At 45.3% G+C, this 22,752-nt stretch overlaps 1 protein-coding gene across 1 annotated transcript; it reads left to right on the top strand.

Annotated features, from left to right (window-relative positions):
- The first annotated feature begins 4,640 nt into the window (after positions 1-4,640).
- Positions 4,641-21,797, top strand: LOC124006902 (olfactory receptor 6B1-like). Its single transcript, XM_046317091.1, has 8 exons — positions 4,641-4,787; positions 5,348-5,400; positions 7,606-7,722; positions 7,851-8,048; positions 15,454-15,665; positions 16,244-16,260; positions 16,478-16,557; positions 21,731-21,797. Exons 1-8 carry the CDS (start codon positions 4,641-4,643, stop codon positions 21,795-21,797), a joined length of 891 nt encoding a protein of 296 aa, XP_046173047.1.
- The last annotated feature ends 955 nt before the right edge of the window (positions 21,798-22,752 follow it).

The following is a 22,752-nucleotide window of genomic DNA, read 5'->3' as shown; positions in this document are numbered from 1 at the left end:
CTTCAGATGCTTTCACGTTGTTAAGAATCAATCCTCAAGGTGTTTCACATATCTATTCGATAATATATCAGTCATGACAGTTGGTTTCTCATCAGAAGCGAACGGGAAAAAACTGCAGCTGGAGATTACGCTGTCAATTATATAAATATAAATAGTCAAGCATCTTTTTGTGACAAAATATCTTGTTTAAAACGGGTACGTTTTTCATTCAAAAATTTAAATAGCGCCCCCTATATCCTAGAAGTTAAGAACAAATTCTTATTTACTTTGCCGGCCTACAACGCACAAACCCGGACAACGCTGGTCAATTGTGCACCGCCCTATGGGACTTCCAATCATGTCCGGATACAGCCTGGAATCAAACCAGGGACTGTAGTGATGCCTATTGAAGTGAGATGCAGTGCCTTAGAACTTATTTAACTAGGTAATAACCCCTATATATTGTGATAAACAGAGGGGGATAAAGTGTTGCCTTTCTCCTAGACTGCAAACTCAGGACCCAATAACAAACACACATTTGTTTTTCTGTCTGATATTTTTATGTATAAATACAGCCACCTGATACACACCACGATACCGATACAAAACACAACAACAAAACACACCACAACAATAATACACACCACAACAACGATACACACCACAACAACAATAAACAACACAACACCGATACACACCACAACACCGATACACACCACAACAAACACCCAACTGAACAAACACCCATTTGTCTAAACACTGATAAAGATTGGACGAGGATGAAAATTGGACAAGGATGAAGCCCTCTCGGAATACATTTTACTTTTCCTTATTTCACGGCAAAGATTGATCTGGATCTTGTTCTTTCTTATGCCTACTAGGCCAGGACCATAGCCCCAAGCACACCATGAAGAGACTGTCAATAGTACTAGTGTAGCCATGGTATTCAGTGATAGTTTAGTCATCAGCACTGCTGTATGTAAGGTCTATCAAGACTTTTATTATGGCATCACCATCTAGAATTTATGTCTGGGTTTTATTCTGAAAGTACCCTCCCATACTCATCTGTGAGTGAGAAGAGTTTCACATGAGAGATGTGTGGTTGGTGCTGCTGCTAGTTGGGAACGATTCATCTATAGAAAGGAGCTTGATTGTAACCTGACTCTTTATCAATGAATCCACAGGCCCTCTGCATAAAGTGATATAATAATGAAGTCAAGAATTTATAGCTATAATATGCTACACAGTTTTAGTAGGTCACAATCCAATCATTCATTGAGTCAGGACCTGGTTATTGAGGCCCACGGAGACGCAGTGGAGAAGCTGGAAGACAATTTGTCACAAATGGCACTCTATTCCCTTTATAGTGCCAGGTGACCAGGAACCAAAAGTAGTGCACTATATAGGGAATAGGGTGCCATTTGAGATGCATCCTGGGAAGTCTGTCTGAGCCACACAGGACCAAAGAGTTTGGTCTCATTTAAAGGATCCTTTTACAAAATACATTTAAAGTTACAGACACAAAGAAATATAAAATATGAGTCATGTTTATATGAGAGAAGACCACTATGTCACTGTGCATTGTTGTTAATGAAATAGCTATATTTATTTTATTGAAGCTTAGTAACAATAAAAACAAGCCATTGTAAGTGTCATAGCGTCATCAGTGTCACTGCAATCTGTAAGCCATTACAGTACTGAAAATACCTGGCTGTTGTGTGTGTGAATATGGTGACCATGTTTACCGAACATATACAGGACATGGTTGCCATGTCCTCATAATATAATATATCAATGTTCCAGACACATTTCATGGGAACTTACTTATTTCAACAATTTAAAGTTGGATGGACAGCATTTTAACTACTTTGGTGATTGGAATCCAACAGTCAATCATAATATCAGTAAAAATATAAAATTAGCAGTTTATGCTACCAAGCCAACTTTATATGAAGTTTTAAAATTTAAATTTAAATTTGAATCAAAATTCCATGACAGAGTAATGTGGCTAATAGGCTAGCTTATCTATTTATGTAGCTATTTATTTAGCAAGCTAAACACACAAGGCCTAATGTTAGATATAGGTCTGGTAATCATCCTCTATAATACTACAGATAGATAGATGTTTAGAAATGATCCTATATGTGTCATGCGGGACTACGTGTATGAGCAGGAATCAGACGCAGAGAGAGAGTAACGGAGTAAAGTGCTTTACTATTGCACACCAAACTGATAAGCCCAATACAATACAGGGCGCAGAACACTATACCAGACAACCCAAAACCACCGGGTGTCCAGTATAGAAAATAAAATACACCACAACCTAATATTTACACACGTAACAAAAGACAATCCCGCACAAAACAAGGGCGGGTCCAACTACTACATATAGGGAAGCTAATTAAACCAAAATACACACAGGTGAAACTAATAAGACAAAACCAACAGACAAATGAAAAAGGGATCGGTAGCGGCTAGTAGGACGGTGACGACGACCGCCGAGCACCGCCCAAACAGGCAGGGGAGCCAACTTCTAGTAGGACGGTGACGACGACCGCCGAGCACCGCCCAAACAGGCAGGGGAGCCAACTTCTAGTAGGACGGTGACGACGACCGCCGAGCACCGCCCCAACAGGCAGGGGAGCCAACTTCTAGTAGGACGGTGACGAGGACCGCCGAGCACCACCCCAACAGGCAGGGGAGCCAACTTCTAGTAGGACGGTGACGACGACCGCCGAGCACAGCCCAAACAGGCAGGGGAGCCAACTTCTAGTAGGACGGTGACGACGACCGCCGAGCACAGCCCAAACAGGCAGGGGAGCCAACTTCTAGTAGGACGGTGACGACGACCGCCGAGCACCGCCCCAACAGGCAGGGGAGCCAACTTCTAGTAGGACGGTGACGACGACCGCCGAGCACAGCCCAAACAGGCAGGGGAGCCAACTTCTAGTAGGACGGTGACGACGACCGCCGAGCACAGCCCAAACAGGCAGGGGAGCCAACTTCTAGTAGGACGGTGACGACGACCGCCGAGCACCACCCAAACAGGCAGGGGAGCCAACTTCTAGTAGGACGGTGACGACGACCGCCGAGCACCGCCCGAACAGGCAGGGGAGCCAACTTCTAGTAGGAGGGTGACGACGTCCGCCGAGCACTGCCCAAACAGGCAGGGGAGCCAACTTCTAGTAGGACGGTGACGACGACCGCCGAGCACAGCCCAAACAGGCAGGGGAGCCAACTTCTAGTAGGAGGGTGACGACGACCGCCGAGCACCACCCCAACAGGCAGGGGAGCCAACTTCTAGTAGGACGGTGACGACGACCGCCGAGCACCGCCCAAACAGGCAGGGGAGCCAACTTCTAGTAGGACGGTGACGACGTCCGCTGAGCACCACCCCAACAGGCAGGGGAGCCAACTTCTAGTAGGACGGTGACGACGTCTGCTGAGCACCACCCAAACAGGCAGGGGAGCCAACTTCGGCGGAAGTCGTGACAATATGATACTACAGATAGATAGAGGTCTAGTTATCATCCTCTATAATACTACAGATAGATAGAGGTCTAGAAATCATCCTGTAGTAAAAATTAAATATTTTCTTAAGGAATGTAGTGAAGTAAAAGTAAAACTTGTCAAAAATATAAATATTAAAGGAAAGTACAGATTCACCCCAAAAAACGACTTAATTAGCACCTTAAAGTATTTTCACTAAAGTACTTTACGCTACTGTCATTAGCTGAATTCATTAGCTCAACTGGATGAGAGTGTCTGCTAAATTATTAAAATGACCACAATTACCAAAACATAAAAAATGTAATTTGATGAGATCTGAATGGTCAACTCTCTTCTCTTTCTCTGTAATTTCTCCTCTCTTTCTCCCTCCTGTCTTTCTCTCTTTCTCTCTGCTTTCTCCTTTTTCTCTCTCCTCCTTCCTCTATCTTTCCTCATGTTTCTACCAGCTCCCTCCTCTCTCTTCTCAGCCTGTGTGGTTGGTAGTTCCAGAAGGGCATTGAGATGTGTCCTATGACAACCACACAACAACAACAACAACAGCAAGGGTATTCATCTCCGACATGTCTTCTACACTCAATCAAGGTCTGTCATACACAACTACGGTGGTCCACAGGGGACATCCTACTACAGATTTACCATGGGGCTGCAGGTATAACAGTGGAGGTGGACTCAGAGCCAGCATCACAAATTGGTCTTCAGTCCAACACACATCACCAGACTACTGAAGAGATACATTTGGATCAAGTCTGTGGTAAGACCAGGTAAGACTTATTTTCTGCAGTATGTAGTTGTACCATGTTAGACTATACAGTATGTGGGTTCAACAGGTAAGAGTTATTCTAATGGAGTGCTATTCTTTCCAGTGCTATTCCTTGGATTATTCATTAGAATTGTTTAACTGTATCTGAGGTAAAAGTCAAATGGATTCTATTTTGTACTTTGTTGTCAGTTAAATTAATTGTATTCTTAGTTTTTTAAATATTATTACATAAAAAATAGACAATTGAACTTGGATATTTGCCCTTGTATTGATGATGTTTCACTCATTGCAATGTCTCAACAGGTGAATTAAAAAACAGTAAAGTATTTATTTTATATTTCCACAGATTATTACGAGCCAGGAGGAATCACTGATAACACCACCAGTCAGGATGAGTTACCTGACCTCTGACCCTAATCAGACAGAGAACACTGACCCAATTATCCGACCCCCTTACTTCTTCATCAGTGGTTTCATCGACATCCCCCACATGGACTACTATTACATCTTCCTCTGCTTCGTATACATCATCTCTCTGGTTAGTCCATAGCTCTGGTCTACGCTGTTACAAACTAGCTCTGGTCCAGGCTGTTACTCAATAGGTGTGATCCAGGCTGTTACCTTAATAGTTTGTTACAGTCTGTTACTAACTAGCTCCAGTCCAGGGTGTTACGTACGGCTAGGGTCAGCTAGTTGAGCCTGTAAGTAAACATTTCATTGTAAGGTCTACACATGTTGTATTCAAGGAATGTGACAAATGAACTTTGATTTGATTTGATCCACTTTATTTACTAAAGTTTTCACTTTCCAATTGAAAGCACACATTTAGTTTTACTTAAGAAAACCTGATATGGTGCAGTAACATTTCAGCTGGGGGTCGCTCATAGTCAACAGGTGAAAAATGAAAAGTGAAAAATGAATTTACCTCTATTTACATTGTGGTTCATGTTTTCTCCTGTCTGTCTGTGTGTGTGTGTGTGTGTGTGTGTGTGTGTGTGTGTGTGTGTGTGTGTGTGTGTGTGTGTGTGTGTGTGTGTGTGTGTGTGTGTGTGTGTGTGTGTGTGTGTGTGTGTGTGTGTGTGTGTGTATTGGGTCTAGGTGGGCAACACCTTCGTTATGATGGTTATCTACATGGACAACAGTCTCCACAGGTAATCAGTCCTCTTTTATCTCAGTGGTAATAATTCAGCAGAATTCTACCTTTATTGGACTGTATTTTTGCAGTTCCAGAACCCAACCAGATGAACCACAACACACACAACACAAGCTGAAGTAGCACAGGGGCTTTGGCTGCTAGTTCACTCCTTTTAGATTCCCCCCATCAGCTCGGGATTTCAACTGTATCCCTGGTTACCGGCCTGCCTCTAAATAAGGCATCTGAAAGAAAACCACCATTAGGTTCAGCTGGATGGTCTATTGTTGATTCTGAATGAAAACCACCATTACGTCAGCTGGATGGTCTATAGTTGATTCTGAATGAAAACCACCATTAGGTCAACTGGATGGTCTATAGTTGATTCTGAATGAAAACCACCATTAGGTTCAGCTGGATGGTCTATAGTTGATTCTGAATGAAACCACCATTAGGTTCAGCTGGATGGTCTATAGTTGATTCTGAATGAAAACCACCATTAGGTTCAGCTGGATGGTCTATCGTTGATTCTGAATGGTCGGGGCCAGGGTGCGACATGGGTTTATTTTGTTGTGTTTCGTATTGGGGTTTTGTAGGCATTGTGATTGCGGCTGCGTAGGGGTGTAGCATAGGTTTGGCTGCCTGAGACGGTCCTCAATCAGAGTCAGGTGATTCTCGTTGTCTCTGATTGGGAACCATATTTAGGTAGCCGGGGTTTCACTGTGTATTTTGTGGGTGATTGTTCCTGTCTCTGTGTAGTTGTTCACCAGACAGGCTGTATTAGGTTTTCACGTTCCGTTTGTTGTTTTGTATTCGTAAAGTTATTTCATGTATCGCTATTCTACATTAAAGAACATGAGTAACCACCACGCTGCATTTTGGTCCGACTCTCCTTCAACAGACGAACGCCGTTACACGAACAGCAGTTTTCAGTTCTTTCCACAGATTCTCGATTGGATTCAGGTCTGGACTTTGACATTCTAACACCTGGATATGTTTATTTTTGAACCATTCCATTGTAGATTTTGCTTTATGTTTTGGATCATTGTCTTGTTGGAATACAAATCTCCGTCCCAGTCTCAGGTCTTTTGCAGACTCCATCAGGTTTACTTCCAGAATGGTCCTGTATTTGGCTCCATCCATCTTCCCATCAATTTTAACCATCTTCCCTGTCCCTGCTGAAGAAAAGCAGGCCCAAACCATGATGCTGCCACCACCATGTTTGACAGTGGAGATGGTGTGTTCAGGGTGATGAGCTGTGTTGCTTTTACTCCAAACATAACATTTTTCATTGTTGCCAAAAAGTTCAATTCTGGTTTCATCTGACCAGAGCACCTTCTTCCACATGTTTGGTGTGTCTCCCAGGTGGCTTGTGGCAAACTTTAAACAACACTTTTTATGGATATCTTTAAGAAATGGCTTTCTTCTTGCCACTCTTCCATAAAGGCCAGATTTGTGCAATATACGACTGATTGTTGTCCTATGGACAGAGTCTCTCACCTCAGCTGTAGATCTCTGCAGTTCATCCAGAGTGATCATGGGCCTCTTGGCTGCATCTCTGATCAGTCTTCTCCTTGTATGAGCTGAAAGTTTAGAGGGACGGCCAGGTCTTGGTAGATTTGCAGTGGTCTGATACTCCTTCCATTTCAATATTATCGCTTGTACAGTGCTCCTTGGGATGTTTAAAGCTTGGGAAATCTTTTTGTATCCAAATCCGGCTTTAAACTTCTTCACAACAGTATCTTGGACCTGCCTGGTGTGTTCCTTGTTCTTCATGATGCTCTCTGCGCTTTTAACGGACCTCTGAGACTATCACAGTGCAGGTGCATTTATACGGAGACTTGATTACACACAGGTGGATTGTATTTATCATCATTAGTCATTTAGGTCAACATTGGATCATTCAGAGATCCTCACTGAACTTCTGGAGAGAATTTGCTGCACTGAAAGTAAAGGGGCTGAATAATTTTGCACACCCAATTTTTCAGTTTTTGATTTGTTAAAAAAGTTTGAAATATCCAATAAATGTCGTTCTACTTCATTATTGTGTTCCACTTGTTGTTGATTCTTCACAAAAAAATACAGTTTTATATCTATGTTTGAAGCCTGAAATGTGGCAAAAGGTCGCAAAGTTCAAGGGGGCCGAATACTTTCGCAAGGCACTGTATATGGATACACTGCATCTAAAATCCCTGATAACAGCTTCTTTCCACTGTCCACACAGGTACCATATGATGGTGACTCACAGGTCCATGTTCCAGCTGACAGGTGCTGCCTGGGCGTTTGCTGTATTCCTGGTTTCTCTGGCTGTGTTCTTCATCACCCGACTCTCCTTCTGCCGGTAGGTGGCTGAGGAGGTGAACCTGTTGCCGAAAGGTTCCCGGTTTGAATCCCGGGCCGGGTGCTGTAAAAATAAATGATCAGTTGATCACTGTAACATGTGGACAATGAAAAGGTATTGTATTGTAGGTCTCTGGTGATCAACAGCTACTTCTGTGACCACGGTCCCCTGTTCCGTCTGGCGGCCCCCTGTTCTGATGTGGTCCCTAACATAGTAATATCTTATCTCAACCCCTGTATAGTCCTCTATTTCCCCATGGTCTTCATCATATCATCATACATCTGTATCACACACGCCCTGTTCACCATCACACTGCCCCAGGACAGGTGAGAAGTCATACTGATCAGAGTCAGAGATTTAACCGCATATAAATATAAATATATATTTTGATTATAAATATAAATATATAGCTCTTGTTCTGCTGCCTCAGACCTACACCTTATGACCAAAAGTATGTGGACACACATACTGCTCGTCAGACATCTCATTCCAAAATTATGGCCATTAATTTGGAGTTGGTCCCCCCACTACTGTTATAACACTCTCCATTCTTATGTTTGGTTTTTACCTTTATTTAACTAGGCAAGTCAGTTAAGAACAAATTCTTATTTTCAACGACAGCCTATGAACAGTGGGTTAACTGCCTTGTTCAGGGGCAGAATGACAGATTTGTACCTTGTCAGCTCGGGGATTTGAACTTGCAACCTTCCATTCACTAGCCCAACACTCTAACCACTAGGCTACCCTACCTCCCCATGTGAAGGCTTTCCGCTAGATGTTCGAACATCGCTGCAGGGACTTGCTTTAGTTTCAGCCACAAGAGCATTAGTGAGGTCGGGGACTGATGTGGGGCGATTAGGCCTGGCTTGCAGTCGGTGTTCCATTTCATCCCAAAGTTGTTTGATGGGTTTGAGGTCAGTGCTCTGGGCATTGTCATGCTGAAACAGAAAAGGGCCTTCCCCAAACTGTTGTCACATAGTTGGAAGCACAGAATCGATTAGAATGTCATGGAATGCTGTAGCGTTAAGATGTCCCTTTACTGGATCTAAGGGGCCTAGCCCGAACCATTAAAAAACAGCTTCAGGCCACTATTCCTCCTTCACCAAACTTTACAGTTGGCGCTATGCATTGGGGCAGGTAGCGTTCTCATGGCATCTGCCAAACCCAGATTAATCCGTCGGACTGCCGGTTTCCATTGTTCCAATGAGTCCAATGGCGGAAAGCTTTACACCACTCTAGCTGACGCGTGGCATTGCGCATGGTGATCTTTGGCTTGTGTGTGGATACTCCATTGTATTGAAATCCATTTCATGAAGCTCCTGACAGACAGTTATTGCACTGACGTTGCTTCCAGAGGCAGTTTGAAGCTAGGTAGCGTGTGTTGCAACTGAGGACAGACCATTTTTACGCTCTACATGCTTCAGCATTCGTCGGTCCCATTCTGTGACATTGTGTGGCCTACCACTTCGCGGCTGAGTCATTGTTGCTCCTAGTGTCACGTCCTGACCTTAGATATCTCTGATTTTCTATATATGTTGGTTAGGTCAGGGTGTGACTAGGGTGGGTACTCTAGTTTTTGTATGTCTATGTTGGCCTGATATGGTTCCTAATCAAAGACGGCTGTTAATTGTTGTCTCTGATTGGGGATCATATTTAGGTAGCCATTTCCCTAATTTGTGTTGTGGGATCTTGACTATGTTTAGTTGCCTGTCTGCACTAAGTTGTATAGCTTCACGTGTCGTTTGTGGGTTTTGTTAAGTGTTTCATTCATTCATTCATTTATTACTACGCTGGGCCTTGGTCTCACTCATACGACGATCGTGACACCTAGACGTTTCCACTTCACATTAACAGCACTTACAGTTCAGCTGGATGGCTCAAGCAGGTCAGACATGTGATGAACTGACTTGTTGGAGAAGTGGCATCCTATGGCAGTACTATGTTGGAAGTCACTGATCTCCTCAGGAAGGCCATTCTACTGCTGCCACTGCATGTTAATGGAGATTGCATGGCTGTGTGCTCCATTTTATACACCTGTCAGCAACGGGTGAGGCTGAAATAGCTGAATCTGTCATGCTGGTGAATGAGGACCCAAAAGCGACTTGGCGAAAACAGAGTATTTAATCCAGAATAAACATTACAAAACAAAAAGCATAATACTACACGTAAAGACGAGAACAGACTGGAGACTTGATCGAGAACTGCAGGTTGCCTCGGGAAGGCACTTGAACCTAGCAGACTCAGACACCTGCTCACCACGCAGCATCTGAGGGAAACACGACACGACAGGGCAAAACATAGACACAGCACGGTGAATATAAATGAGGATCCGACGGGGCAGGTACGGGAAACAAGGAGAGAAATAGGGACTCTAATCAGGGAAAAGGATCGGGAACAGGTGTGGGAAGGCTAAATGATGATTAGGGAATAGGAACAGCTGGGAGCAGGAACGGAACGATAGAGAGAAGAGAGAGCGAGAGAGTGAGAGAGGGAGGGGGAGAGAGAGGGATAGAAAGAGGGAAAGAACCTAATAAGACCAGCAGAGGGAAACGAATAGAATGGGAAGCACAGGGACAAGACATGATAATAAATGACAAAACATGACAGTACCCCCCACTCACCGAGCGCCTCCTGGCGCACTCGAGGAGGAATCCTGGCGGCAACGGAGGAAATCATCAATGAGTGAACGGTCCAGCACGTCCCGAGACGGAACCCAACTCCTCTCCTCAGGACCGTAACCCTCCCAATCCACTAAGTATTGGTGACCCCGTCCCCGAGAACGCATGTCCATGATCTTATGTACCTTGTAAATAGGTGCGCTCTCGACAAGGACGGGAGGGGGGAGGGAAGACGAACGGGGGTGCGAAGAAAGGGCTTAACACAGGAGACATGGAAGACAGGATGGACGCGACGAAGATGTCGCGCAAGAAGCAGTCGCACAGCGACAGGATTGACGACCTGGGAGACACGGAACGGACCAATGAACCGCGGAGTCAACTTACGAGAAGCTGTCGTAAGAGGAAGGTTGCGAGTGGAAAGCCACACTCTCTGGCCGCAACAATACCTAGGACTCTTAATCCTGCGTTTATTGGCGGCTCTCACAGTCTGTGCCCTGTAGCGGCAAAGTGCAGACCTCACCCTCCTCCAGGTGCGCTCACAACGTTGGACAAACGCTTGAGCGGAGGGAACGCTGGACTCGGCAAGCTGGGAAGAGAATAGAGGAGGCTGGTAACCCAGACTACTCTGAAACGGAGATAACCCGGTAGCAGACGAAGGAAGCGAGTTGTGAGCGTATTCTGCCCAGGGGAGCTGTTCTGCCCAAGACGCAGGGTTTCTGAAAGAAAGGCTGCGTAGTATGCGACCAATCGTCTGATTGGCCCTCTCTGCTTGACCGTTAGACTGGGGATGAAACCCGGAAGAGAGACTGACGGACGCACCAATCAAACGACAGAACTCCCTCCAAAACTGTGACGTGAATTGCGGGCCTCTGTCTGAAACGGCGTCTAACGGGAGGCCATGAATTCTGAACACATTCTCGATAATGATTTGTGCCGTCTCCTTAGCGGAAGGAAGTTTAGCGAGGGGAATGAAATGTGCCGCCTTAGAGAACCTATCGACAACCGTAAGAATCACAGTCTTCCCCGCAGACAAAGGCAGACCGGTAATGAAGTCTAGGGCGATGTGAGACCATGGTCGAGAAGGAATGGGAGCGGTCTGAGACGACCGGCAGGAGGAGAGTTACCCGACTTAGTCTGCGCGCAGTCCGAACAAGCAGCCACGAAACGGCGCGTGTCACGCTCCTGAGTCGGCCACCAAAATCGCTGGCGAATAGACGCAAGAGTGCCTCGAACACCGGGATGACCAGCTAACTTGGCAGAGTGAGCCCACTGAAGAACAGCCAGACGAGTGGAAACAGGAACGAAAAGGAGGTTACTAGGACAAGCGCGCGGCGACGCAGTGTGCGTGAGTGCTTGCTTAACCTGTCTTTCAATTCCCCAGACTGTCAACCCGACAACACGCCCATAAGGAAGAATCCCCTCGGGATCAGTAGAAGCCACAGAAGAACTAAATAGACGGGATAAGGCATCAGGCTTGGTGTTCTTGCTACCCGGACGGTAAGAAATCACAAACTCGAAACGAGCGAAAAACAACGCCCAACGAGCTTGACGGGCATTAAGTCGTTTGGCAGAACGGATGTACTCAAGGTTCTTATGGTCTGTCCAAACGACAAAAGGAACGGTCGCCCCCTCCAACCACTGTCGCCATTCGCCTAGGGCTAAGCGGATGGCGAGCAGTTCACGGTTACCCACATCATAGTTGCGCTCAGATGGCGACAGGCGATGAGAAAAATAAGCGCAAGGATGAACCTTATCGTCAGACTGGAAGCGCTGGGATAGAATGGCTCCCACGCCTACCTCTGAAGCGTCAACCTCGACAATGAATTGTCTAGTGACGTCAGGAGTAACGAGGATAGGAGCGGACGTAAAACGTTCTTTTAGAAGATCAAAAGCTCCCTGGGCGGAACCGGACCACTTAAAACACGTCTTAACAGAAGTAAGAGCTGTGAGAGGGGCAGCAACTTGACCGAAATTACGAATGAAACGCCGATAGAAATTAGCGAAACCTAAAAAGCGCTGCAACTCGACACGTGACCTTGGAACGGGCCAATCACTGACAGCTTGGACCTTAGCGGAATCCATCTGAATGCCTTCAGCGGAAATAACGGAACCGAGAAAAGTAACGGAGGAGACATGAAAAGAGCACTTCTCAGCCTTTACGTAGAGACAATTCTCTAAAAGGCGCTGTAGAACACGTCGAACGTGCTGAACATGAATCTCGAGTGACGGTGAAAAAATCAGGATATCGTCAAGATAGACAAAAACAAAGATGTTCAGCATGTCTCTCAGAACATCATTAACTAATGCCTGAAAAACAGCTGGCGCATTGGCGAGACCAAACGGCAGAACCCGGTACTCAAAATGCCCTAACGGAGTGTTAAACGCCGTTTTCCACTCGTCCCCCTCTCTGATGCGCACGAGATGGTAAGCGTTACGAAGGTCCAACTTAGTAAAGCACCTGGCTCCCTGCAGAATCTCGAAGGCTGATGACATAAGGGGAAGCGGATAACGATTCTTAACCGTTATGTCATTCAGCCCTCGATAATCCACGCAGGGGCGCAGAGTACCGTCCTTCTTCTTAACAAAAAGAACCCCGCCCCGGCCGGAGAGGAAGAAGGCACTATGGTACCGGCGTCAAGAGACACAGATAAATAATCCTCGAGAGCCTTACGTTCGGGAGCCGACAGAGAGTATAGTCTACCCCGAGGAGGAGTGGTCCCCGGAAGGAGATCAATACTACAATCATACGACCGGTGAGGAGGAAGGGAGTTGGCTCGGGACCGACTGAAGACCGTGCGCAGATCATGATATTCCTCCGGCACTCCTGTCAAATCGCCAGGTTCCTCCTGAGAAGTGGGGACAGAAGAAATGGGAGGGATGGCAGACATTAAGCACTTCACATGACAAGATACGTTCCAGGATAGGATAGAATTACAAGACCAATTAATAGAAGGATTATGACATACTAGCCAGGGATGACCCAAAACAACAGGTGTGAAAGGTGAACGAAAAATCAAAAAAGAAATAGTCTCACTGTGGTTACCAGATACTGTGAGAGTTAAAGGTAGTGTCTCAAGTCTGATACTGGGAAGATGACTACCATCTAAGGCAAACATGGGCGTAGGCTTGTCTAACTGTCTGAAAGGAATGTTATGTTTCCGAACCCATGCTTCGTCCATGAAACAACCCTCAGCCCCAGAGTCAATCAAGGCACTGCATGTAGCACCCGAACCGGTCCAGGATAGATGGACCGACATAGTAGTACAAGATCTAGATGAAGAGACCTGAGTAGTAGCGCTCACCAGTAGCCCTCCGCTTACTGATGGGCTCTGGCCTCTTACTGGACATGAATTAACAAAATGTCCATCAAATCCGCAATAGAGGCACAGGCGGTTGGTGATCCTCCGTTCCCTCTCCTTAGTCGAGATGCGAATCCCTCCCAGCTGCATGGGCTCAGTCTCAGAGCCAGAGGAGGGAGATGGTTGCGATGCGGAGCAGGGAAACACCGTTGATGCGAGCTCTCTTCCACGAGCCTGGTGACGAAGATCTACCCGTCGTTCTATGCGGATGGCGAGAGCAATCAAAGAGTCCACACTGGAAGGAACCTCCCGAGAGAGAATCTCATCTTTGACCACTGTGTGGAGTCCCTCCAGAAAACGAGCGAGCAGCGCCGGCTCGTTCCAGTCACTAGAGGCAGCAAGAGTACGAAACTCTATAGAGTAATCCGTTATGGATCGATCACCTTGGCATAGGGAAGCCAGGACCCTAGAAGCCTCCCCACCAAAAACTGAACGGTCAAAAACCCGAATCATCTCCTCTTTAAAGTTCTGGTAATTGTTAGAACAATCAGCCCTTGCCTCCCAGATAGCTGTGCCCCACTCTCGGGCCCGGCCAGTAAGGAGTGAAATGACGTAAGCAACCCGAGCTCTCTCTCTAGAGTATGTGTTGGGTTGGAGAGAGAACACAATCTCACACTGGGTGAGAAAGGAGCGGCACTCAGTGGGCTGCCCGGAGTAGCAAGGTGGGTTATTAACCCTAGGTTCTGGAGGCTCGGCAGGCCAGGAAGTAACAGGTGGCACGAGACGAAGACTCTGGAACTGTCCAGAGAGGTCGGAAACCTGAGCGGCCAGGCTCTCCACGGCATGGCGAGCAGCAGACAATTCCTGCTCGTGTCTGCCGAGCATGGCTCCTTGGATCTCGACGGCAGTGTTACGAGCGTCTGTAGTCGCTGGGTCCATTCCTCGGTCGGATCCTTCTGTCATGCTGGTGAATGAGGACCCAAAAGCGACTTGGCGAAAACAGAGTATTTAATCCAGAATAAACATTACAAAACAAAAAGCATAATACTACACGTAAAGACGAGAACAGACTGGAGACTTGATCGAGAACTGCAGGTTGCCTCGGGAAGGCACTTGAACCTAGCAGACTCAGACACCTGCTCACCACGCAGCATCTGAGGGAAACACGACACGACAGGGCAAAACATAGACACAGCACGGTGAATATAAATGAGGATCCGACGGGGCAGGTACGGGAAACAAGGAGAGAAATAGGGACTCTAATCAGGGAAAAGGATCGGGAACAGGTGTGGGAAGGCTAAATGATGATTAGGGGAATAGGAACAGCTGGGAGCAGGAACGGAACGATAGAGAGAAGAGAGAGCGAGAGAGTGAGAGAGGGAGGGGGAGAGAGAGGGATAGAAAGAGGGAAAGAACCTAATAAGACCAGCAGAGGGAAACGAATAGAATGGGAAGCACAGGGACAAGACATGATAATAAATGACAAAACATGACAGAATCCACTCATTTGAATGGGTGTCCACATTCGTTTGTCTTGACTTGTTATGGTGAGAAAGGCTGGTAAAGATTGAGAATGCCATTGAACTGGATAGGTTATGACCCACTGTACTGACACTTCTCTCTCTCTCTCTCTCTCTCTCTCTCTCTCTCTCTCTCTCTCTCTCTCTCTCTCTCTCTCTCTCTCTCTCTCTCTCTCTCTCTCTCTCTCTCTCTCTCTCTCTCTCTCTCTCTCTCTCTCTCTCTCTCTCTCTCTCTCTCTCTCTCTCTCTCTCTCTCTCTCTCTCTCTCTCTCTCTCTCTCTCTCTCTCTCTCAGAGTCAGAGGCTTGAAGACGTGTACCTCACACCTGATACTTGTAGCCATATTCTACCTGCCTATTAATATCACCTACCTCCTTCACCCAATCATACCAACCAACGCCCGGATATTCAACCTCTCCCTCACTTTGGTGCTGCCGCCCATGCTCAACCCCTTCGTATATGTTCTAAAGACAGAGGAGTTTAAGGAATCGGCCAAGAAGCTGCTTCGTAAAAGAGGAGCACAGAGAGCTGTAGTGCCGATCCAATCAACATGAAGTGTTACTATTTATTTATATCTCTATTTGACTTGTTTTTGATTGAAATGCTGTGTAAGATATACTGTATCTGCCATAGTGAATAATTATTTCAATTAAATGTAAAATTGTTTTTCTTCTAAATTAAATATTTATATTATTTTGGCGATATTCCTTTTAGAGCCACATAGAAAATGACGTAATAAAAAATCTGGATAGAACCCTAAAACAAATCAAATCTATTTATAAAACCCTTTCTACATCTCAGTTTTACAAAGTGCTCAGCAAGCAGAATTAGAAGCAATACATTAGAACCAGTAAAAACACCCTAGAAGGATTAACACCCAATAAGGAAAAACACCATAGAAGGATGAACACCCTAGAAGGATTAACACCCAATAAGGAAAAACACCATAGAAGGATGAACATCCTAGAAGGAAAAACACCCTAGAGAGAAACAAGGCTCGGATGGGAAGCCTGGGGTAGTTGTTAGGGGGATGCATTCTACTATAATATCTCTTACAGTATAAGGGTTGACCTGTTGACACCCAGGGGAGTGTTTGGCCCAGGTGAGTGTCCATCCCTGTTGGCTAGTAAAGCTACCATATAGATAGATACGTGTATGTCAGCCAATCCCTGCATGATGACCTCACCATTGACATCCTATAACCAGGGCCCCCCTAGATTCCTGGAACATGGCTTACGAGCAGTCAGTCCTAATCTCTTACACTGCTACATTCAAAACGCCAGTGATATTTCTACATGAAATACTATCATGTGTTTTAGTGTCTGGTCTTTGCCGTGACAGTCATGGCTAACTCCATCATGGCTGTTATCTACCTGGCCAGGAACCTCCACATGGTTAAGTACGTTGTTAGCTCCAGTAACACAAGTATTCTAATGTCACATAACTCTTTGCATAAATGAGGTATAATTTCTTAACAAGTAGCCTGGATATGCTATTTTAGCAATAGCGCTGGTCCTATGAATCTGTTCACTTTCAACAGTTTTCTCACCGACGTTGTTATAAACTCTGTTATCTTCAACTTAGGGACGTCGTAGCCTTCAACCTGACAGACCTGTGTGTCTCATCCCTAATCTCATAGAGACCTTTCTGTTTGAGAAGCAGTACATCTCCAACCAGGTCTGTCTCAGTAGCATGTTCTTTGTATATTTCTTCAAGACTCTCCAGTCTGTCTCTACACAATATTACACCCCCAAGATATGCTAACCTCTCACCATTACAATCAGTGAGCATATAACCTTCTCAGTCATCAAATTTGACGGTTAATTCAGTATTATACATAATCATGGAAGCATCCATTCATGTAGACGTGTTGAGAAACATATTCTATTCTTATTTACAATAAAAGTGTCCCCAAAAAAAGGGTTGTATTAGATTGTGTAGAAATGCAGGAAATTAGCTTTACATGCCAAAGAATACTGAGGGAGGAAGCCCCAGAGCCCCCACCAGGTTATGTCCCTCCACCTCTAAAGCAAAAGTTTTGCCTCTGGTTTCGGAGGTACTGGAACCTGCACGCCTGGCACAGAAGATCATACCACGCTCAAAGATGCTTAGGTTACTCGTTCCGCCCATTCTAACGGTCAATCGAATGGTAACTGAATGTCTCAATGCCTGTCTGCCTGCTTTATATAGCAAGCCACGGCCACATGACTCACTGTGTGTAGGAGCGAACCATTTTAGTGAACAGGGTGGTGTACCTAATAAACTGGCCACTGAGTTTATATATAATATTCTTATATCCGCTAAAGACAGAGCAAGACCGAGGAATTCTTGGAGTCTATGAACACCGCTTGTTCAGGGGCAGAACAATAGATGTTTACCTTGTCAGCTCAGGGATTCAATCTTGCAACCTCTCGGTTACTAGACCAACTCTCTAACCACCAGGCTACCTGCCGCCCCAAATAGGAAGGGATAGGATAGGAAACAACACACCAAAGATGATAAAAAGTAACAGATAAGTCTTGTATCAACTTAATACTGAGGGAAACATTCAGACAGCAGAGGACTCCATATCAAAAGCATCTCTTCAGTCCTCCATCTGTTGACATTTGGAACAACACAAATAGATAATCATAACATTTAAAAGTATGTAAATATAAATATATATACAAAAATAAGACTCATATATATACAAAAGAAGTAACAAAGACAAACAGAAACAAATTGTATTATATAAATACAAATGTTAAAGAATATCGAATTATTACACTATTACCCTATTGCTAACAAAAAACACACAAATAAAACTAAATTGCACAAATCCTATATCACACAAATACACAAATAGATAACACACTTATGAAGAAGATTATTACACTATTGCAGTTCAAACAAGAAACACACAAACTAAATTGCACAACTAATTGCATTAGTACTGTACAACGTTTTAGGTGCTCTATTTGATAGATTCCCCTGCTCCGGCTACCTCGGGCTTCCAGTGACCTGAGGTCAACCTAACCCCGCCCACTCCATATCTCATACTTCTGAGTGCGGGACCTTCCCAGGCAGTAGCCTGCTAAGCTCAGAAACTAGAATCAGGACACCCACTCCGACAAGTTTAATTGACCCACAGTCCCACACGGTGACATGATATCATTGACGTGACGTGCAAATGAGCGATATAAAACCGATCGCGCATATTTCACCATTCGGAATATTGTTTGTATATATATATATATATATATATATATATATCATTATTTAATTTATTTTAGCAGGCATCACATGCTGACCCCCGGCAGGATGCCCATGTCGCCTGTGCCTAAATCCGCCAATGGACATGTGCCAGCATGGCACTGACTGGATGGCATCACTCACTCATTACTCTGAAATGGGAATGTTGTCTGACCACTGTCTGAGCCCTCTGGAACAGCTCGTGATATGTTCTCAATGGTCTGGATGTCCTTCTGTTTCACTTCCCTTATGTTCTCAATGGTCTGGATGTCCTTCTGTTTCACTTCCCTTATGTTCTCAATGGTCTGGATGTCCTTCTGTTTCACTTCCCTTATGTTCTCAATGGTCTGGATGTCATTCTGTTTCACTTCCCTTATGTTTTAATTGACCTGAATGTCATTCTGTTTAAGTCCCCTTATCTTCTCATTGACCTGGACTGAGATGACCAGTGGCTTTTCACAATAGTGAATAAAAGGGGGGAGAAGGGACAACCTTGTCTAGTTCTACATTTTCAGTAGTTTATTTTCAAGTGATTTGCAGTAGACAGCATGCAAGGTAGTAACAAAAGTGCTGACTTGAATTTACCTTGTTCTGTAGCCCTTTGACCCTAAACCTCCTAACACATCAAATCAAATCAAATCACATTTTATTTGTCACATACACATGGTTAGCAGATGTTGATGCGAGTGTAGCGAAATGCTTGTGCTTCGAGGTCCGACAGTAATAACCAACAAGTAATCTAACTAACAATTCCAGAACTACTATGCATATGAGATGAATAATGTAGGGTATGTAACATTATATTAGGTAGCATTGTTTAAAGTGGCTAGTGATATATTTTACATAATTTCCCATCAATTCCCATTATTAAAGTGGCTGGATTTGAGTCAGTGCCAGTGTGTTGGCAGCAGCCACTCAGTGTTAGTGGTGGCTGTTTAACAGTCTGATGGCCTTGAGATAGAAGCTGTTTTTCAGTCTCTCGGTCCCAGCTTTGATGCACCTGTACTGACCTCGCCTTCTGGATGATAGAGGGGTGAACAGGCAGTGGCTCGGATGGTTGTTGTCCTTGATGATCTTTATGGCCTTCCTGTGACATCGGGTGGTGTAGGTGTCCTGGAGGGCAGGTAGTTTGCCCCCGGTGATGCGTTGTGCAGACCTCACTACCCTCTGGAGAGCCTTACGGTTGTGGGCGGAGCAGTTGCCGTACCAGGTGGTGATACAGCCCGCCAGGATGCTCTCGATTGTGCATCTGCTGTGAGTGCTTTTGGTGACAAGCCACATTTCTTCAGCCTACTGAGGTTGAAGAGGCGCTGCTGCGCCTTCTTCATGATGCTGTCTGTGTGAGTGGACCAATTCAGTTTGTCTGTGATGTGTATGCCGAGGAACTTAAAACTTACTACCCTCTCCACTACTGTTCCATCGATGTGGATAGGAGGGTGTTCCCTCTGCTGTTTCCTGAAGTCCACAGTCATCTTCTTAGTTTTGTTGACGTTGAGTGTGAGGTTATTTTCCTGACACCACACTCCGAGGGCCCTCACCTCCTCCCTGTAGGCCGTCTCGTCGTTGTTGGTAATCAAGCCTACCACTGTTGTGTCGTCCGCAAACTTGATGATTGAGTTGGAGGCGTGCGTGGCCACGCAGTCGTGGGTGAACAGGGAGTACAGGAGAGGGCTCAGAACGCACCCTTGTGGGGCCCCAGTGTTGAGGATCAGCAGGGTGGAGATGTTGTTGCCTACCCTCACCACCTGGGGGCGGCCCGTCAGGAAGTCCAGTACCCAGTTGCACAGGGCGGGGTCGAGACCCAGGGTCTCGAGCTTGATGACGAGCTTGGAGGGTACTATGGTGTTGAATGCCGAGCTGTAGTCGATGAACAGCATTCTCACATAGGTATTCCTCTTGTCCAGATGGGTTAGGGCAGTGTGCAGTGTGGTTGAGATTGCATCGTCTGTGGACCTATTTGGGCGGTAAGCATATTAGAGTGGGTCTAGGGTGTCAGGTAGGGTGGAGGTGATATGGTCCTTGACTAGTCTCTCAAAGCACTTCATGATGACGGAAGTGAGTGCTACGGGGCGGTAGTCATTTAGCTCAGTTACCTTAGCTTTCTTGGGAACAGGAACAATGGTGGCCCTCTTGAAGCATGTGGGAACAGTAGACTGGTATAGGGATTGATTGAATATGTCCGTAAACACACCGGCCAGCTGGTCTGCGCATGCTCTGAGGGCATGGCTGGGGATGCCGTCTGGGCCTGCTGCAGCCTATCAAGGGTTAACACTTTTAAATGTCTTACTCACCTCGGCTGCAGTGAAGGAGAGTCTGCATGTTTTCGTTGCAGGCCGTGTCAGTGGCACTGTATTGTCCTCAAAGCGGGCAAAAAAGTTATTTAATCTGCCTGGGAGCAAGACATCCTGGTCCGTGACTGGGCTGGTTTTCTTCTTGTAGTCCGTGATTAACTGTAGACCCTGCCACATACCTCTTGTGTCTGAGCCGTTGAATTGAGATTCTACTTTGTCTCTATACTGACGCTTAGCTTGTTTGATAGCCTTGCGGAGGGAATAGCTGCACTGTTTGTATTCGGTCATGTTACCAGTCACCTTGCCCTGATTAAAAGCAGTGGTTCGTGCTTTCAGTTTCACGCGAATGCTGCCATCAATCCACGGTTTCTGGTTAGGGAATGTTTTGATCGTTGCTATGGGAACGACATGAAAGGCAGAACACAGGATCCGCGTCGCGAAAATCATATTCTTGGTCGTACTGATGGTGAGTTGACGCTGATCTTATATTCAGTAGTTCTTCTCGACTGTATGTAATGAAACCTAAGATGACCTGGGGTACTAATGTAAGAAATAACACGTAAAAAAACTAAAAACTGCATAGTTTCCTAGGAACGCGAAGCGAGGCGGTCACTCTCACCAGCCTAAGTTGTCTACCTGTAAACACTCTTCTCAGGTGTATCAACATTATAATTGTCTCTCTAATGACTCCCTACTCCCTATCAGATCCTATGAGAAGGTTGATGTCACAGTGTTGAACATATTACCAACCCACTAACTGTTGGGTGTTTTAGGGACAATGTAGAGAGGTGGATAAACAGTCTTTTGGCAAGACTCAGCAAATTTACATTTAGCAGTAATATTTACTTAGCTTGCCTAAACCCATTGCTTTGGCCTGTTGCTTACACATGAGTTAGTCTCTCTCTCTCTCTCTCTCTCACTCTCTCTCTCTCTCTCTCGCTCTCTCTCTCTCTCTCTGGCTCTCTCTCTCCTAATGAGTGTACAGTAACAAGCTGTATGACAGAAAAGCAGTATTCCCACCAGGTCTAGTGTCCCTGTCACTCTCCTCAGACTCAGGCTCAACAAACAGGTGGTCATCAGAGACCTAATTAGAGTGTTGGTAGACCTGGGATCCTGAGTCATCACCTCACCTGTTTACAGGTAGCCATGCAGGTGATGATGGAACTGTTGTTAGCTACACCATGCTTCAGGAGAAGTGGCGGCCTATGTCTTTAGGCCACAATGTTAGGCCAAAATGTACAGTTGAAGTCGGAAGTTCACATACACTTAGGTTGGCGTCATTAAAACTGATTTTCAACCACTCCACAATTTTCTTGTTAAACAAACTATCGTTTTGGAAAGTCGGTTAGGACATCAAGTTTGTGCATGACACAAGTAATGTTTCCAACAATTGTTTACATACAGACTATTTCACTGATAATTCACTGTATCACAATTCCAGTTGGTCAGAAGTTAACATACACTAAGTTGACTGTTCCTTTAAACAGCTTGGAAAATTCCAGAAAATGATGTCATGGCTTTAGAAGCTTCTTACAGGCTAATTTATATCATTTGAGTTAATTGGAGGTGTACCTGTGGATGTATTTCAAGGCCTACCTTCAAACTCAGTGCCTCTTTGCTTGACATCATGGAAAAATCCAAAGAAATTGGCCAAAACCTCAGAGAAACAATTGTAGACCTCCACAAGTGTGGTTCATCCTTGGGAGCAATTTCCAAACGCCTGAAGGTACCATGTTCATCTGTACAAACAATAGTACGCAAGTATAAACACCATGGGACCACACAGCCGTCATACCGCTCCGGAAGGAGATGCGTTCTGTCTCCTAGAGATGAATGTACTTTGCTGCGAAAATTGCAAATCAATTCCAGAACAACAGCAAAGGACCTTATGAAGATGCTGGAGGAAAGAGTTGCAAAAGTATCTATATCCACAGTAAATTGAGTCCTATATCAACATCACCTGAAAGGTCACTCAGCAAGGAAGACGACACTGATCAAAAACCTCCATAATTAAGACAGACTACTGTTTGCAACTGCACATGGGTACAAAGATCATATTTTTTGGAGAAATG

Source organism: Oncorhynchus gorbuscha, linkage group LG20 (assembly GCF_021184085.1).
Source record: "Oncorhynchus gorbuscha isolate QuinsamMale2020 ecotype Even-year linkage group LG20, OgorEven_v1.0, whole genome shotgun sequence".
In the NCBI taxonomy this organism is placed as follows: Eukaryota; Metazoa; Chordata; class Actinopteri; order Salmoniformes; family Salmonidae; genus Oncorhynchus; species Oncorhynchus gorbuscha.
Note: the sequence above shows the minus strand (reverse complement) of the source record. Positions and strands in the feature narration are given on the sequence as shown.